The 19,797-nt window shown below is 46.3% G+C and overlaps 1 protein-coding gene across 5 annotated transcripts in view; it reads left to right on the top strand.

Annotated features, from left to right (window-relative positions):
* The window catches only part of itfg1 (integrin alpha FG-GAP repeat containing 1), a 578,524-nt gene that overhangs the window by 160,494 nt on the left and 398,233 nt on the right, over positions 1–19,797 (top strand). For 3 of the 5 annotated variants that reach the window (XM_034185393.1, XM_034185373.1, XM_034185387.1), the window contains exon 9: positions 8,399–8,493. In XM_034185393.1, the coding sequence (XP_034041284.1) occupies positions 8,399–8,493 (95 nt within the window). The remainder of the gene's footprint in view (positions 1–8,398; positions 8,494–19,797) is intronic. The other 2 variants (XM_034185381.1, XM_034185366.1) reach the window with 1 other exon arrangement.

Raw genomic sequence — 19,797 nt, 5'->3', positions numbered from 1 at the left:
TGTGTAATTAGTATACATCTTCTTCATCTAATAAGAAACTGCTCATTTAACACAGTGTTACTATAACAGTTCCCAAGTATGCTCTGGAGAGACCAAGAGCAATCCAAGTCTCACAACCACACAGTAAGACTGGAAGCATGAGGACTCTTAATGCCCCTTTCACACCGGGGCTGCTCCCAGTTGCTCCCTGTGGCGTCATGACGACGCAGGAATTTCTGCGTCAGGTGCGCGCAGCAGGGGGCCGAGAGGAGGTGAGAACGTAGCCTGCAGGTTCTCTGCACAGAGAAGTCAGAGTGCACAGTTTGGCTGCAGACAGACTGTGCACTCTGACTTCTCTTCTACTTGTTGTGCTGAGCTGCAGGGCTGCGCTCTGAGTTCTGTTATAGTTTATCTTTCCTCCCTTGACCGTGAGATGCGCGCGCACGGACCGTCCTTGCAAATGTGGAGATGTGTGGAGTTCTACTTGATGTTGACATGTCCTGGACTTATGTCCTTTTTTAACTGTGATGAGAGAGTCTGAGCAGAGAAAGGAACTAACTGCCTGCAGACATTTTTTTTTCTTTTCTTTCCTCCTTTGACCGCGAGATGCGCGCGCGAACGGACCGTCAAGCAAATGTGGAGATGTCTGGAGTTCTACTTGATGTTGACATGTCCTGTCTCAGGACTTATTTCCTTTTTTGTACTTTTTTAACTGTGATGTGAGACTGAGCAAAGAACAAGGAACTAATGCCTGCAGCCAGACTTTTTTTTTCTTTTAATTGTTCACATGTGCGCGCGTGAACGAACGTCCATGAGTGGACTAGAGATGTCCGGACTTTTTACTGGATATTTCTGGCAATCAGTCTGCATTTTTTTTCTTCAACGTGTAGTTTTTACTACATTAAGTACACGGTATAAAAACGATCCTGCGTGATTTATACTGTGGGAACAATGGAACACAGCAGGAATCATAAATTGGCTTCGAGTCACACCGGGTAACGCCTCTTTGCCCCGAATCACGCCTCTTTGCCCCGATTTGCGCTGGAACCACTTCCTTTCTGCGTCGAGCACAGGGCGGCAAAAAAATTAAACAGGTTTAATTCTTCGGCGCCCAACTTGCTTCCTCCTTTGTGCCCTCGCGCTGTTGTGGCGCCGAGTTGCTTCCACGCGGCGTCATCATAATGACGCACGGCGCAACTGGGAGCAACCCCGGTGTGAAAGGGGCTTTAGACGTGGGCCTTCATTAACATCTCTAAACACCTTTGACCAGTGGCCGCATGAATACATAAACACTTCCCGTTCATCTCTGTCTCAAAGTCAGAGGTACATGCTTGAATGTCACTGCTGAGAAGTGAATTTCTCAACAAGTTCAACACTTCCAAAAGCAGATACACTTCTGATGGCTCAGTCCAGGTAGTCGATGAAAGCTTGGACCTGAGTATTGATCCAGGACAATCCCAAATCCTGTCACTCTGAGTCTTTACTCAGCTTCTCAGGCACTTCAATCAGGGCATCCATTATTTCTACAAAGATTACTACATTGTTTGCTAAGGTCAGTAACAATTCCTCAATTTGCTCAACTTAATGCACACGCCTTACAAACCAATAACACAGCTTGTTCTTCCCTTGTCCTGTCTTCTCTTCCTCCTATCTTGTATAGTGAGCTATTCTCTTGTTGTAATTGTCGCACACAATCTGCACCAGCTCTCTCCATCTCTGCTGCTCTTTTACAGTGGACCTCCACTGATCTAGCACATGGGCACACATCAAGGAATTCTTACAAGTGTTTTTAAATCTTAATTTGGCCAACCAGGGGGATGTGTTCTCTGAGCTAATTCACCATATACAAGTGCTTTACAGGCCTGTCATCATCCATTCTGCAAACATGTCTGGACCAGCCGAGATGATTTCTAACCAATCTCAGTTGTCTTAACACATGTCCCTATTAAGACTTCTTCATTAGTAACTTATTAGTACCATTTGATCTTAATTATAACACTAAGGCGATGTTGCTGGATGGTCCATAATTGTCTGCTGGACTCCATTACCTGGCAATAAATCCCAGTTCATGGAGGTATTCAAAGGAATAGCAGCCAGAACACACCCCTGATGAATGCCAGAACTCAGTGGGAAGTAAATTCTAGCCTCATTTTCAGTGCTGTGATGCCAGGGGTCAATAATAAGGCTTGCCTGATTTCTTGGGGCAAGAAAATTAACGACCCCACTTGACCAAGCAGCGTTTTAGAACTCCATATCCAACTGTGCTGAAACCAGGATTCAGTGTTGCATGGCCCCTGACATTTTGCAAATTGAAGTAACATTGAGACATTTCCACCACAGTTTAAAGGTTCACGGGTATCAGTACAGTCCTGGTAACTCGTCCTGTCAGCACCTGTGGTTGTACTGAAATCATGATGAGTGTCACCTCCGGAGCAATTGTCTATCACAGAGTGATGTTTGGAGTAAAACGTCTCTCTTGACAAGATATTGCTCATCGCGGGTAGAACACATACTGGGACAGTAGCCCAGATGCCCAAAGAATCCCTTGTGAGACACTCATTGACGACAGGGTGGATTATTAAAATTGTTTTTTCCTGACAGAATTTTTTTATTTCCTTTTTCCCTCCCTGTTTGACTTTGTGATTTCTTTATCGCTCTCTCATACACACACACATTTCCACAGACACACGCTGATCAGCTTGTAGGGTTTGTAATCAGACTTCTGGCAGAAGGCCTCTGTGTGTGTTTGTGCGTGTGCATGTTGTGATTTGCATCGTTATTGGCAGCAGTTTGTTTTCTGTGAATGCTGCTGTGACACGGTACATATCAGCGCAGTCTCTCTATATTCATCACATTTTTCTTGCGTATTGCCACTGTATTTATTTCTCTTTTTTCACCCTCTTTTTTATCCCCGCATTTCCAGACCTCCCATCTCCTTGCTGCCGTCTCCGTTTCAAGCAACATACCTGCAGTTTTCTTACCTTTGCGACACTCTCAGCCAATCTCCATCACACCATGTACCATCAGCAGGAGGGAAAGATGAAAAGCAGGTGGGAGGGAGAGGTGATGGTGAATAAAGAGGAGAAGGAGAGACGGAGGGGAAACAAATGCATTAGGAGCGCTGAGAAGGGAGTAATAGAGGGAGAGAAAGTGGCGGAGAAGTGAGTGACATAGAATAAAAGAAAGGAGAGTGAGGCTAGAAGAGTGTGAGAGATAGGAGATGCGTGAAGGAGAGCATAACGGGAATAAAACAGACAGATGAAAAGATAGATGAAAGAAGGAATTCACAGAGAAAAGGACAGGTGGGACACAGGGAGGAAATGTGTGTGTTACTCTGTGTGTGTGGTATCACTGAACAAGCATGAGCTGAATGGAGGATGATGAGCTTCAGAGGACTGAATTAGTGCTTATTCTTCATATCTGCCACTCTTTGTCTTTGGCGCTGTACATACAGTCTCTCATATGGCTCAGTGTCTCTGCTCTGCCGAGTACCGTGCAGATTATTTAATTATGAACCTAATATACAGTGTGTATGCTCAAAGACCTGTCTAAAATGGTTTGAGAATGCATTTATGTGAAGCTTTTCTGCATGAAATGCTTTAAAATGATGCCTCTCTCTCTCTCTCTCTCTCTCTCTCTCACACACACACACACACACACACACACACACACACACACACACACACACACACACACTGATGTCAGGGTGGTGCAACTCAACATGATGCTCAACTGCACACCACAAGTAACTTGGATTTTAAAAACTTTTCCTTTTTCATCTTTGAATTGTCCCTAACACACATAGATACTTACAGACTGCCACAGGGGTACACTGTTTGTTTTTGCCTGAATTTTCTGAGGTTGGCCAACAAATGTATTTCTGGCTCCAGCTCCAAGTGGTTAGTGCACTAGGTTTCAGTGCAGAAGGCTCCCAGTTGAAACCCCACCCTGTTGTGTGGGCCGCTGAAGAGGAGGTACTGCTGGCCCACCACCACCAGAGGGCGCCCTGCCTGGAGTGCGGGCTCCAGGCACCAGAGGGCGCTGCCGCCTTATGGGAGTAGCCTGGGTGACAGCTGTCACCCATCACCAGACTCAGCTGTTCCACTCAGCACAGAGGTATATCAGGAGGACGGCGTCTCCACCTCAGTGCCGAGATATCGCCTTACGTTAGAGGTAACGTTCTCTGCATTAATATTCTGATTAACTGGCTAAAAGATTTGTTAAACCTTTGCAGGACAGCTGATTATTGTGAGCTAAATTGCTTGGAGAAGTACTCACCTTTCTGCAGTATTGACGTGAGGTGGAGTCAGCTTCTTCCCTCTCTGTGTACTGGGTGCAGCCGCATCCACACCTGTGTGTTTGTTCTCTTGCCAGCAGTACCGGATCCGACGAGCGGAGGCAGTGGCCACCTGGGAATTCGGGACTTGGCGGTTCCAGTATTTCCAGGGTTCGGTGGCAGGGGAAATCTGGGTGGTTCCGGCTCGACTCGGACGGACGTCTCCTACCTTCGAGCCTGCCCACACGACACCAGTGGAATTCGGTGTAAACCCAAATTGTCAATTGTTGTATTGGTTGTGCATTTTCACGACAGTAAAACTTGTTATTTACTTTCTCCATTGTCCGTTCATTGCGCCCCCTGTTGTGGGTCCGTGTTCCAACACTTTCACAACACACCCTGCCACCCCTAATGTGGAGTTGCTTCAGGAAGGTCATCCAGCGTAAAACGTCTGCCAAATCAACATGCAGATCCACCTTGGATTTGCTGTGACGACCCCGAGTGCAAACAAGGGAGCAGCCGAAGGGACTTACTTTTGCCACATAGAACATTGTTCTGATGTCTTACGCTGCTCCGGTTTCTCAAAGCTTCATACGTAAACAAAGTCATTGTCCACTTTGATACTTCCAAGTTCTACGTGTTCCATATAACTGTCCATAAACATCCAATAACTATTTGGTGTTTGTGTGATTATTTTGTTTGCTGGTCCACAGTTGATAAGCAGGTAAGCATATACATCTCTAACACAAATGACTAGTAGTCGTTTCAAGTCCCATGTCCACATCACAACTCTCCCATTGAGATCACAAATAGAGTCATCCACCATCATCGCCTACCGCCTATTTACCTCTGACTCTTCTTGGTCACACTTCTCCAAAATTACATAAACTTGCGCAGCTTTCTCCGCAAGAGTTGCCAGCTCCCAGCGTAGTTTTCCATTGCAGGGAACACCCCTTACTGGGGCATCACACAACTCAGCCTCCCTGTTAAACTCTACTCCAGGGTACTGGAAAGGAGGTTTCAGCTGATAATCAGACCTCAGATTGAAGAAGAATGCTGCAGGTTCTGTCCTGGCTGTGGAACAACTGACCAGCTTTTCACTCTCACAAGGATCCTGGAGGGGGGCTGGGAGTGTACATGTGCCAGTGTACATGTGTTTTGTGAACTTGGCAAAGTTGTACGATCGGGTACCCTGGAATATGCTGTAGGATGTGCTGCGAGAGTATGGCGCGAGGGGTTCCCTTCTCAGGGCCATCCAATCTCTCAGTAACTCTGACTCATTTCCAGTGCAGGTTGGCCTCCGCCAGGGCAGCGCCTTGTCACTAATCCTGTTTGATATTCATGGACAGGATATCAAGGCATAGTCTGGGGGAGGATTGTCTTCAATTTGGTGGCCTGAGGGTCTCATCACTGCCTTTTGCAGATGATGTGATCCTGTTGACATCATCGACCTGTGACCTTCATCAGCACTCACTGACTTGGTTCACAGCTGAGTGTGGAGTAGCTGGGATGAGGATCAGTACCTCTAAATCTGAGGTCATGGTTCTCAGCACAAGACCGATGGATTGCCTACTCTGGGTAGGGAATGAGGTCTTCCCCCAAGTGCAGCAGTTCAAGTATCTTGGGGTCTTTTTCACAAGTGAGGGGACAGTGGAGCGTGAGATTGGCCGGAGAATCAGCGCAGCAGTATTGCATGTGCTGTACTGTAGTGTTGTGACGAAAAGGGAGTTGAGCCAAAAGGTGAAGCTCTCGATCTACTGGTCAGGCTTCGTTCCTGCTCTCACTTATGGTTATGAGGGTTGGGTCATGACCAAAAGAACTACATCGTGGGTACACATCCAGGCATGTCCAGCTGAGAGGGGACCCTGGGGAAGACCTTGAACTAGGTGTAGACATTATATCTCCTCACTGGCCTCCAAACACCTTAAGATCCCAGAGTTAGAGGTGATTAATGTGGCCCGGAAAAGGGAAGATTGGGGTCCCCTGCTGGAGCTTTTGCCCCCAAATCTGGATAAGTGGCTGAAGATGAGTGATGAGTGGACCATCCCTTACTGCAAGATTTTTTTTTTCAGCTGTGGGACTGCTATATTCCTGAACTTTTCCTGCTCCTCCATGATGACAGATGTGCATATCATGCATGTGCATGTAACAGTAAACAAACACAAAAAATAATTACAAAATAAAGCACATAAGCCATATGTTCCTAAGTGAAGATTATCAGTGAATTAATGCTATGGGAAGTGGATTTATTGAAAAAAAAAAAAATGAAAAACTGGTTGTTGATGACGGATAGCATTTTGGGTTGCTACCCCTCTTCCTATATGTGGTCAGGAGAATTGAACCTTTGGTCACAAGCTTGCTTCTCTAACATTTTGGCCACCACTTTTTATAAGTGGAATTTTGTTCACTCGAAACAGTTCATCAGGTCTTGTAAAAGTAAATGTTTTGGCATGTTCCCTGTTGCCATTTCACATCTAGGCCTCTTGAAGCATTCGGGTTGAATATAAAACCTTGATAAAATAGTTTTTCAGTTAATGTTTTAATTTATTCCGAAAGGACAAAACCAGATTCTGGGCCATCATTACCCTTCAGTTATCTATTTTCTTGTGCATGTGTTCTTCTACAAACCATGTTAGGCTCTGATAATTTGAATATTGTATTTGTCAGATTAAAAACATTGTTGATGGATAGATGGATTGATTGATAATCTAAAGGATATGAGCATGACCTTTAAAAAGCTTTTTTTTTAATCATGTCACTTTTTGTCTCATCTTTTCTGCCTCTCCCTGAGTTGCCCTGACACCCAGATTCAGTTTCTCCACCTCCCTGCTTTGCACTGCCATTCATCATCACTGTCATTCAGTTTTCCCCTTCCACATGGCACCACAGCTGTTTGGGAGTGTTCCACATGTTGAGTTGAAAAGGGTTTGGAAAAAATGCAATGAGGAGCTTCGCAGGACTTTCTCCTCTTTGTCAGGTTTCAGTTTAAATCCCAAAACTGCAAGTTTGATGGTGGAATTTAATAAACTTAATAATCTGTTTTATAAAAAAAAAAAAAAAAAACTTGTGACAATGGAGTCTCACTAATATGGATTTCTTTGGGGGACTGATACAATACCAATATTAGGGAGTAAAAAAAACTAATGTGATACTGAAATATCTTCTGTTATATACTCATACATAAAAATTGGCAATGATTCCTAATATTTTGTTATCAAAGAGGCTTGATGTTTTACAGTATAAACATGAGCTTTATTATAAATCACTACAAATATAACCACGTGTATACAATGTCAGACCGCTCTCTGTTGGACAAACTACATAGTGAAACTATTTCCAAGATCCAAAGTGTTTTTCTGCATTGTTTATTCTGTGAAATAAAAGTATTCATATCCTTGAAAGCAACGTCGATATCGATGTGTTGCAGAAATGCTAATATCTGCTGATATTATTGGCCAGCTGATATTGTGATCTTGCTCTAGTGATGTTAAATTTATATGATTTATAAATGTTTTATTCAACAGTACTTAAATATGTTTTGTATTTCAAGGATGAGGCGGTGTTAAATTTACTGTTATTTTCTTTCTTATATCACAAATATCTAAAACATAATTCCTGACAAGAGCAGTTTTGTATCACTCTTAAAGACATCATCTCCCTACAGATTTAAATGTGACAATTTTAATTTCCAGTCCAGCCAACAACAGGTGTTGAGTGTCTGTCCATCTTGCTAAGTGGGTGTAGGTGTGTGTGTGTGTTTGGTGGGGTGGGGTGCGTATATGTGCGAACCTTTGGAACTGGCTTTCTTTAGTTTTTAAGAGCTGTTTTGATTTTGTGAGACTCTGTTTCTCTTTGTATATTAGATGACGTTTGTATTATGTACTGATGATAGTTAATAGGGTTAAAAATTTTGGCATTTTGGAGTCAAGCAGGCATTGTAGCTCAAATTTGAAAAAAATGAGAAGAGTGCCCCCCCATTCTGCTAGAGGACGCACTCTGTCCACAGTCAAGTCGTAGTCAGTTCAATCTTTGGCATTTTGATGGTTTATAATATTTAAAACAGTCCAATTTTGGAGAACAAAGCATCAGGTTTCTGTTGGTTAAACTCAGCTTTGTGCTTTTTGGTCTATTTCTTTGTGGCAGATGGTGACGGTTACCAGGACCACCTCCTACCTGTGTGTTTGGACGATGCCTGTCGACGCTGTGCCATTTACCTCGCCAAGTATGGCCAGAAAGAGGTACAAACACAAAAACATCAATACTGACAGCTGTATATTACTTTAATGGTGCAAGCAGGCGGGAAGCAACACACTGTGTGACACAAGTCTTTTTGCTAATTTTCATACAGTGCAATTGCAGTTTTCACACCCATGTGAACTACATTGAGAATTCTCATTTGCTCTTTTGTGCACCATGTGCTTGTTGGTCTAAAAATAAGGTGTAGTTATGGTGTATTGGTATCGTCTTGCACCAAAAAGCATTTACTCTATGGTTCAGCAAACACCTGGCCTGATGCACGTGCACACTGCACCAGAGATGCACATTAGGCAGTTTCATTGGACTATGAAACCAAACTGGAAACAAAACCAAAGAAAACTTTAATAAAGCTGCTGCTTTTCTTCCTTCCTGTGGCTGGTGACTGTGTGGAGATCAGGTGGACGAACAGGGAGAGGATTCAGTCTTCACTTGGGTCTGCATGTTCCACATGCTTTGAAACAAAAACAGACTGTCAATCATATATTTATTATGCATAACAACTTTTGCTTTAATATAAAAATATATTAGGAACACTAATCACACGCTGCATCCTTAACAGAAGTAGGAAGCTCATGCACACAGCACATCATACAACAGCAAATCTTCAGTTAAAGACAGACGGATCAGTTTATAACTTGACCTGAAAAAGTGATGCAGGCAATGGATTGCAATGTGTACATGAATTCAGCTGAAACAGATGTGCACAGCCATGTACGGTGCTTAGTAGACAGTCTTCTCATATATTTGGATGCAACATCTGTCATTCATCCATAACCATTCACCACACTTCCAGGGTTTTGTCTCTTCTGCTTGTTGATTCTGTGCTTACTTTCCAGGTGTAAATTCATATTCTTGGCAGAAAACCTGTCACATTTGTGGTTGTTCTTTTTATAGCAATGCACCAGCTTCTAGCACATCCCAGCTCTTAAAAGGAATGACAGTTCACAAAATAATCAGTTGATTTTATGTCATCCACAACACACACACATACTATTTAGTGTATTTTCTGTATTGTATGAGACATTGGACTATTTGTCACATCTGTCGAATAGTGCATCAGCAATAGCACATACCATATATACATTGGTCTATAAGTCACATTTATGTTTGAGATGCTGTGTTGTTGCTTTATGAGTAAAGAAGTCCTATATAGACCCTAAGGCCCATTGGTGCCTTCGCTTATCTATGGATTCTATAGCATGAAGTGGGTAAGAGTCTACCACTCACCCTGGACAGAACCCAGTCCAATGTAGATGAAAGTATCTTGTCCAAGGATACAAACAGGTAACTCTCCATATTGGCAGGCCAGCTCTTTATCCACTTTTTTGACTCAAGAAGAAAAATGAATTGAATCCACAAATTATATATATATAACTAGCTTTCACCAAAACATCAAATCTAGGCTTGCATCTCAGATGTACCTTATGGGAAATTGTAGCTGAACTTTAAGGTCTTGTTTTTAAGAAAATCCTCCTCTATACCACTTCATCATGAAGCTGTATAATTGGGGATACAAAATGTAAAATATGCACGATGCACAATTTCTCCAATCACAGCCAGAGAAGCCTTTAACTTCTTCTGAGTTGTCTGGGTGTCTTGGTGGCTTTCCTCACTCTTCTCCTTCTTGTACAGCCGCTCAGTTTTTGAGAACTGTCTACTCCACACAGATTTACCATAGAGTGCCATACTGTTTGTATTTCTACATAACTGATGTAAATAAAGTCCAAAACATATTCATTCATCCATCCATCCATCCATCCATCCATCCATTTTCTTCCACTTCATCTGAGGTTGGGTCGCGGGGGCTAGCAGCTCAAGCAAAGCCGCTCAGACCTCCTGATCCACACACACCTCCCCCAGCTCCTCCGGGGGAACGCCAAGGTGTTCCCAAGCCAGCTGCGAGACATAGTCCCTCCAGCGTGTCCTGGGTCTTCCCCGGGGCCTCATCCCGATGGGACATGCCTGGAACACCTCTCCAGCGAGGCGTCCAGGGGGCATCCGAAAAAGATGCCCGAGACACCTCAGCTGGCTCCTTTCGACGTGGAGGAGCAGCGGCTCGACTCCGAGCTCCTCCCTAGTGACCGAGCTCCTCACCCTATCTCTAAGGGAGCGCCCAGATACCCTGTGGAGGAAACTCATCTCGGCTGCTTGTACTCGCGATCTTGTTGTTTCGGTCACGAGCCAAATCTCATGACCATAGGTGAGGGTCGGAATGTAGATCGATCGGTAAATCGAGAGCTTTGCTCCCTGCTTAGCTCCCTCTTCACCACGACAGTCCAATACAGCGACCGCATTACTGCAGATGCTGCACCGATCCGTCTGTCGATCTCACCCTCCATCCGTCCCTCTCTCGTGAACAAGACCCCGAGATACTTAAACTCCTCCACTTGAGGCCAGAACACTTCACCGACCTAAAGAGGGCAAAGTACCTTTTTCCGGTCGAGAACCAGGGCCTCGGATTTGGAGGTGCTGATTTTCATCCCGGACGCTTCACACTCGGCTGCAAACCATTCCAGTGCACACTGAAGGTCCTGATTTGACGAAGCCAACAGAACCAGCAGAGCTGAGATTCTGTGGTTCCCAAACCGGACCCCCTCAACACCCTGACTGCACCTAGAAATTCTGTCCATAAAGGTAATGAACAGAACCAGTGACAAAGGGCAGCCCTGGCGGAGGCCAACTTGACTTACTACCGGCAATGCAAACCAAGCTCCTGCTGTAGTCGTACAAGGATAGCCCTTAACAAAGGACCCCGGACCCCGTACTCCCGGAGCACCCCCCAAAGGGCACCTCGAGGGACACGGTCGAACGCCTTCTCCGGATCCACAAAACACATGTGGACTGGTTGGGCGAACTCCCATGAACCCTCGAGCACCCGATGGAGGGTGTAGAGCTGGTCCAGTGTGCCGCGACCAGGATGAAAACCACACTGCTCCTACTGAATCCGAGGTTCGACTATCGGTCGAATTCTCCTCTCGAGTACTCTGGAATAGACCTTACCGGGGAGGCTGAGGAGTGTGATCCCCCTGTAGTTGGAACACACCCTCCTGTCCCCCTTCTTAAACAGAGGGACCACCATCCCGGTCTGCCAATCCAGAGGCACTGTCCCCGACCGCCACGCGATGTTGCAGAGACGTGTCAACCAAGACAGTCCCACAACATCCAGAGACTTAAGGTACTCCGGACGGATTTCATCCACCCCAGGAGCCTTGCCACCGAGGAGCTTTCTGACTACCTTGATGACTTCGGCCTTGGTGATGGATGAGTCCGCCTCTGAGTCCCCAGTCTCTGCTTCCTCTTTGGAAGACGTGACGATGGGATTGAGGAGATCCACGAAGTATTCCTTCCACCGCCCGACAACATCCCCAGTCATGGTCAACAGCTCCCCACCCGCACTGTCGACATTGTTGGTGGAGAGCTGCTTCCGCCTCCGGAGGCTTCGGACGATTTGCCAGAATTCCTTCGAGGCTGACTGATAGTCCTCCTCCATGGCCTCCCCGAGCCCCTCCCAGACCTGAGTTTTTGTCTCTGTGACCACACAGGCTGCAGCACACTTGGCCTGCCAGTACCTGTCAGCTGCCTCCAGGGCCCACCTGGCCAACAAAGACAAGTAGGACTCCTTCTTCAGCTTGACGGCATCCCTTACTTCTGGCGTCCACTACCGGGTTCGGGGATTGCCGCCGCGACAGGCACCAGAGACCCTGCGACCACAGCTACGAGCGGCCGCATCGACAATGGAGGTGGAGAAAATGGTCCACTTGGACTCCATGTCTTCAACCTCCCCCGGGATCTGGGAGAAGCTCTCCTGGAGGTGGGAGTTGAAGACCTCGCTGACAGAGGGTTCCGCCAGTCATTCCCAGCAGACCCTCACAATACGTTTGGGCCTGCCAGATCTGACCGGCTTCCCCACCACCAGGTGGTGATCGGTCGACAGCTCAGCCCCTCTCTTCACCCGAGTGTCTGAGACATGTGGCTGAAGGTCAGATGATACAACTACAAAGTCCATCATCGACCTCCGGCTCAGGGTGTCCTGGTGCCACGTGCACTTATGGACACCCTTGTGTTCGAACATGGTGTTTGTGATGGACAAACTGTGGCTAGCACGGAAGTCCAACAACTGAACACCACTCAGGTTCAGATCAGGGAGGCTGTGCTTCCCGATCACCCCCTCCAGGTCTCACTATCGCCGTCCACGTGGGCGTTGAAGTCGCCCAGGAGAACAGTGGAGTCCCCAGTCGGAGCACTATCTAGTACCCCTCCCAGGCACTCCAAGAAGGTCGGGGCCTCTGCACTGCTGCTCAGCCTGTAGGCCGAGACAACAGTGAGAGACCCGTCCCCAAACCGAAGGCGTAGGGATGCGACCCTCTTGTTCACCGTGGTGAACTCCAACACATGTCAATTGAGCTGGGGAGCAATGAGCAATGCTACCCCGCCCGCCGCCTCTCCCCGTGGGCAACGCCAGGAAAGTGGAGGGCCCAGCCCCTCTCCAGGAGTTGGATACCAGAGCCCAAGCTGTGCATGGATGTGAGCCCAACTATCTCTCATCGGTACCTCTCAACCTCCCTCACAAGCTCAGGCTCCTTCACCCCAGCGAGGTGACATTCCATGTCCCGACAGCCAGAGGCTGTGAGCACTGACAGGGCCGCCGGGCCACCCGCCCTTGACCGCCACCCAGTCCTCTCTGCACCCAACCCCCATGGCACCCGCTGCTGGTGGTGAACCCACAGGAGGGCGGGCCCACGTCGCTCTTTCGGGCTGGGCCCGGCTGGGTGCCCGTGGGCTATGGCCCGACCACCAGGCGCTCACGTGCGAGTCCCAACCCCAGACCTGGCTCCAGGGTGGGGCCCCGGCTCCGCCGTACCGGGCAACCTCTCGGTCCTTGATATTATACTGGTCATGGGAGCTTCTGAACTGCCCTTAGTCTGACCTGCCCCCTAGGACCTGTTTGCCATGGAAGACTCTACCAGGGGTACGAAGGCCCCAGCAACATAGCTCCTTGGATCATCCGTTTATGCAAACTCCCCCACCATGATAAGGTGGCAGTTCGAGGGGGAGCCAAAACATATTCAGTGACTTGGAAATGTTCATGACTTGTCTGCAGACAACTGGCAATAAAACAGATTATTTGCAGGCATTATACCAAAGGGGCCCATTACCTATACAACCCATCATCTTGGCTTTTGCATTTTGAGACGTACACCAGAGCTCAGCTGCAGCCTGCACACAGCATAGGCCCAGTGGCTTGTCTGTCAAGAGGATACCTGACCCAGTTGTGGCCCTATGATAGGCTACAACAGCCCAGGAGTCCCACCCATTCATGTTCTACAAGCCCCCCCCCATATCAGCTCACCTTTAATTATGTGCATTCATGATGAGAGAGTGACAGAATCAACACAGCAGATTACGAAAAGAAAGCAAGTCACAAAATTAAGAAATAAACAGAAAGGTGGTGCAGAAAAACTGAGGGAAAAGAAAAAAACACCTCTCACGACTGATGCTGCCATCATGCTGGTGGGGCCGGCCTGGCAGGGGTGCCTGTGGGTCCCTCTCAGTAGCAGCAGGTGGCATCATAGTCGGATAGTGAAAGTGACAGTGAGGCTCCCACTGCCATAAAGATGGTACAGGAGCTGGAGGAGATTGGTGGTGGTGAAGATGATAGCAGGTGTGTGCCAGCATGGTGTGGATAAACACTCATTTATATAAATGTGTAGCCTTTCATATAAAAACACCAACTCACGACAGCGTCGCCCCACGGTCCTTCACACAAACAGCTCAAAATCAGTTTAAAATTAAAAACAAGAAATTAAAAAAAGCACAATTAAAAGATCAAAAAATAAAAGAATAAAATTTAAAAAAGATGTAATGCACTATGCTAACAATAGCACTGATGAAACAAATGCGTCAAGTCTTGGTTTGAATGTCTCCACAGCATCAGATTGTCTTATTGACACTGTGAGACAATTCCATGAGACTGGGGCATGATATGAAAAAGCTCTTTGACCCACATACTTTTTCTTCACCCTCAGAACACAAAGCAGTCTTGCATCCTGTGAGCGCAAAGCCCAGGCCAGTACATAGGGTTTAACCAGATCAGCTAGGTGGATCGGTGCCAGTCCATGAACATTTTTCTAGGCCAATAACAGAACCTTAAAATCTGATCTCACAGAGACAGGCAACCAGTGGAGAGATGCTAGAACAGGTGTGATGTGGTCAATCTTTCTGCTCCATGTCAAAAGTCTGGCAGCAGCATTCTGAACTAATTGGAGACCCCTAATGCTGGACTGCGGTAACCCTGAAATAGGACATTAGAATAATCCAGTCTGGAAGAAACAAAAGCATGGCTCAGGGTCTCAGTATCAGCCATGGACAAATTGGGACAAATCCACGCTATATTTCGCAAATGGAAGAAGGCACCTCTTGTAATATCCTTAATATGAAGGCCAAAGGACAACGCGGGATCAAAAGTCACCCCAAGGTTCCTCACCTTGTCCGTATGATGTATAATACACGAACCTAGGCTAAGCGCTAGCTGATCAAATTGATGCCGATATCTTGCTGGACCACAAACCATCATTGCAGTTTTATCAGAATTTGAAAATAGGAAGTCACTAGACATCCAGCCTCTCACTGATGCAAGGCAATCCTCTAGTGTTTTTTTAGAAGTGAGATTACCAGCAGTTATCGGCATATACAGTTGAGTATCACCAGCAATGAAAGGCTATTCCAAAACACTGCAGTATATGCCCAAGGGGTGCTATATAAAGGGAGAAGAGCAGGGGCCCCAAGACAGATCCCTGTGGAACCCCAAATTTCATATCACTAAGGTTAGAAGTAGTGTTATCGTATAAAACGCAATGAGAGTGACTGGATAGGTATGACAACCACGTAAAGGCACGTTCAGTAATCCTAAAGTCATGCTCCAGCCTATCAAGTAAAACATGATAATCCACGGTATTGAATGCATCACTAACATCGAACAGCACCAAAACTGAAGTTGTGTCTGAATCCATTGAAAGCAGAAGATGGTTCACCACTTTAGTAAGAGCTGTCTCAATGGAGTGATATTTTCTAAATGCAGACTGCAGTGGCTCAAAAAGATTATTCTCAGTAAGGTGGTCCACGAGCTGCCATGAGACCACTTCTCCAGAATTTTAGAGCAAAATGATAGATTTGATATTGGCCTATAATTTTTCAAGACACTTGGGTCAAGATTAGGTTTCTTTAGTAATGGTTTAATTACTGCAGATTTAGAACATTTAGGAACAAATCCAGAGGTTAATGAAAGATTAACAGTTTCCAGCACTGTCAGTCCAAGAATAGGCCACAGGTCCTTAAACAGTTTGTTGGTATAGGATCAAGTAAACAGGTTGTGCTCTTTGTAGATATTACAAGTTTCGTCACCACACCTAGCGAGATACCATCAAACTCTGTAAATCTAGTTGGCACCTTGGCAGTGGCACCCACCTCAATAGCAGCACCTTTGAAGGATTTCAGAGGCAGGTCAGCAATTTCTGCTGAGGTGGTTGGGTCTGCCTCGCAGCCTCAGCGGCATCACCCTATATGGGAGGAAAAACAAGCTGCCACTCTCCTTTAGTAGCTTGTTGGAGGAATTCATGGTCTCCTGGGTGAGAGAGGTGATGATGTGCAGAGGCTCTAATGACACCAGCGTCTCATCAGCAGGCATCCAGGTGAAGAAAGACAGGAAATGGAAGACTCTGGAGGCAGTTGAACAGGCTGAGGTGCGGCTGCTGCATAGAGAGCTGGTGGGGACAGTCACAACAGTTTGGGCAGGCCTTGGCTGCACTCTGAGACCGCAGTACAAAAGGGCCAGTGGAAAGACACTGACTGGTGCAGAAAGAAATTTGAGCTGGGGTGGAGGACACATGAGATAGGAGGGCAGTTGGGATGTGGCAGCAAGGGGCATGGGCATGAAGCGGAAAATCCAGTGGCTAGAGTTGTGGAATGTGGAGTCACACTGGATAAAATTCCTGGTCTAATCAGTCTGTGATGTCCTCCCCAGCCCATCCAGCCTCTACTCTTAGGGCCTGACAGAAGTCCCCCACCTGCCCCCAAGAGGACACCAACAATGCATCCTGATTTCCTGCTCAAGGGCGCTACAGGTGGTGACATGAGGGCAGTAACAGAGTCCATCAGCGCAGCAATCTCTTTCAGCAGGCAACAACATCCAGCAGAGCACTCCACAGTGTTTGTAAATGCCGATGGAAAGCCATAACTGTGCACAAATCCATTGTGTGTGTTTTTTTTTGGGGGGGGGGCAGCATCCTTGGACTGGCAGTTGACGGTCGACCTGGGGAGACAGTAGAAATTCCCAGACACCACAGCAGTGACAGCAGTCAGACCAGACATGGTTCTTGTGTCAGAATCAGCCAAGCAAGTGATCATGCTGGTTTTAACTGTGCTCTGGGATGACCAGATGGAAGAGGCGTTTGAAAGAAAGAGGGGCAAGTATGAGTAGCTCACCAGTGATTGCCAGAGCAGGAGATAGAAAACATGGTGCTACCCCTTCGAGGTCAGCTGCCTGGGCTCACTGGCTGGTCACTCTGCAGGCCCCTCAATAGTTGGACAATAGGGGAATGCACAGCAAGAGAACTATCAGGAACATCACTAATGCTGCTGAAAGAGTATCACAATGGCTGTAGATCAAAAGGGGTTAGCCATGGTCCACATGAGCTAACTGGACACAAGTTTGGGATTGATCATCCCTGGCTGGGGTGCATGGGTAAGGGTGTATGATGTATGATGACCTAAAGCACCCAATGACCTCAGGTTACATCACCAATGATGCGTCTGGGTTACACCATAAAGTGTATATGAAAACCAAAATTCCCCATGCCAAATGAAAGTTATTGTATGTCACCTGGTACATTGACAGAACTTGGGAAAGACCAGTGCACACTGTTGACATCGTCACACGTAAAGCCTTGGTCCCACCGAGTAATAAGCCATGAATAATGAGCCACACATGGGTGTGTCAGCGATTATTCAAAGAATGATCCACATTTTAGCTATCACGTATCCGCTACTAAGGCGCCTCTGTGTGCCTCTTTGTACCTCACATGTGCCAGGTATCAGCCTCTAGTGAGCAATGACAAACCTGTCATTTGAGCCCCATCCAGCCTCGAATGGCTTGTGTTGCCGCGTATGATCCATGTCAAGCCACATATATAATCCATGTAACGTGATGTTGGTGCACGTTTAGGCATGGGTCTGTCCAAACTTCCAGCCCTCCCACACTTGGTCCCTATAAGTGTGGGTTTTCAATTCACAACATTCATTCAAGATGTTCTCTCATTTTTTTAAACGCAGTCCAAAAAAAAAACACTCCTGCACGGTCCGGCCAGTGTGCGCCGTGTGCCAGGCTGCTGTTCACCTGTGTTCCAGAGTCATTAAATGCACCAGACCAGCTACAACCAAACCACAGGTTCCTGGACAGTCGCCTCTGTGCTTCCTCTTGCTGGCTTTATTTCTTCCGCGGCTTTACAGTAATTTTGATCCGTGATCCAACTTTTAACTTTGTGTCTGTCCGTTATTGACTGCAAAATCGCTCTTTTGCGCGCTCTTGTTCTGTGTTCCTAGACAGTCTCGCTGGCTTCATTTCCATCCACGGCTTTGCTGGCTTTATTTCTTCTGCAGCTTTAAACACAGTCATTTTGACACCGTGATCCAACTTTCAATTTTGTGTCCGTCCGTTACTGACTGCAAATTCACTCTTTTGTGAGCTGGAATTTGGGTAAATGCTGTCCTTGAGGGTGAGTCATTGCCTCAGTGCCCACAGAGCACGCCTCATCTGATCCATTAACAAGATGATAAATCTTTCATAAACATACTTTTACAGCAGCGTATAAAGAAGGAATGAACATTCAACTGTTTTACCAAGCTATTACAATAAATAATATTTACCTTTTAAGCTTTTCCAAAATACATTCTCCACTTCATGGAGCAGGAGAGAGAGGGACAAAAAGGGTCCAGATGAAGCGGCCCTCTGTGATTCCAGAAGTGATTAGAGGTGTTTTCAACATCCGAGCTCCGACAGAAAATGATTAATCTGCTACAAAATAATTATTTTATATACAGCGTCCAGCTCACAAAGCAGGTGGAATTGTGCACCTCTCCAGAATAGCCTGTCCTGTCCTCAGCTGCTAGGCGCTCGGATAATGGGCTTTTAACAGCCTCGTCCTCAACACACACGTGCCTCTAAAATTCTCGTTAGTCCTTGTAGTAACTCGTGCACAAACTGCCCCACGCTGTTGTTGCTAAATTTTGAACTTCTTGAAATTAGCGCCACGCTCAGAGATGAGCCTCGTTAGCCAAATGTTCTGCCTCTAAGAGCCTCTCAGAGCCACTATTCTCCCACGATTGTTGAATATCTCCTCTCATACAAAAAAAAACAAACAAAAAAAAAACATGCTGCATGGCTCATTATTCACTGTTCATTATTTGGTGAGACCAGGGCTTAAGATGCAGAAGTGGTGAGAAAAGTTTGGTGAAAACTCATAATTTTTTGCTTTTTGCAATGGGTTGGGGTGACAAAATTTATTTTATTTACGGTGGGCATTTAACCAGCTTTCATTAATAAAGGGATTGGGCTGATGCTTGGAGGGTGCTTTACGAGGTAATCCAAATCTAGTTGACCTAATGCTGTTTTGGTTACTGCAGTTTTGTAGTTATACGTTCTGATGTAGGTTGCCCTGACAGTTGCACCACTGCAGTGAAGGAGCTACAGTTTTACACTCACCATAAGTGTCAATTTCAGGAAAACATGAATCTCATGGCTCACACTGGGGGTGGCGGCAGGCGCTTTACACATTGTGCCTGATCAAGTGGGTGTCACTGCATTTGGAAGATAACAATAAAGGATGTGCACACATACATCAGTCTCACCTCTTCAGTGTACACACACACAGAAACGACTATGTAGTATGTACTCATACACATGTACACATTTGCTCTCACACTTGCCCTATTTCTACCACCACCCACGTACCGTCTTGTGTGATTCTATTCAGTTGCATCTTACAAGTTGGCAGGACTCCCAACTCATTTTCTTCTTTCCTCCACCACCAGCTTCCACCATTTTCCAATCCAAAATAGAAATATTACAGGCTTATCAGCATGTCCACCCCACAAATGTGTGCACAAACACACACATTTCCTGTGGACACGCCTGCTTTTGTTCCACTGTCAACCACACACTTGCACACAAAAAAATATGAAGTGAAAAATAAAAGGCGCTGTGTTGAAAGAGAGGAAGATGGTTGGGAGGA

This window comes from Thalassophryne amazonica, chromosome 2, assembly GCF_902500255.1.
Source record: "Thalassophryne amazonica chromosome 2, fThaAma1.1, whole genome shotgun sequence".
NCBI classification, from domain to species: Eukaryota; Metazoa; Chordata; class Actinopteri; order Batrachoidiformes; family Batrachoididae; genus Thalassophryne; species Thalassophryne amazonica.
The sequence above is the reverse complement of the archived record's forward strand: the minus strand, read 5'-3'. Positions and strand labels throughout refer to the sequence as shown.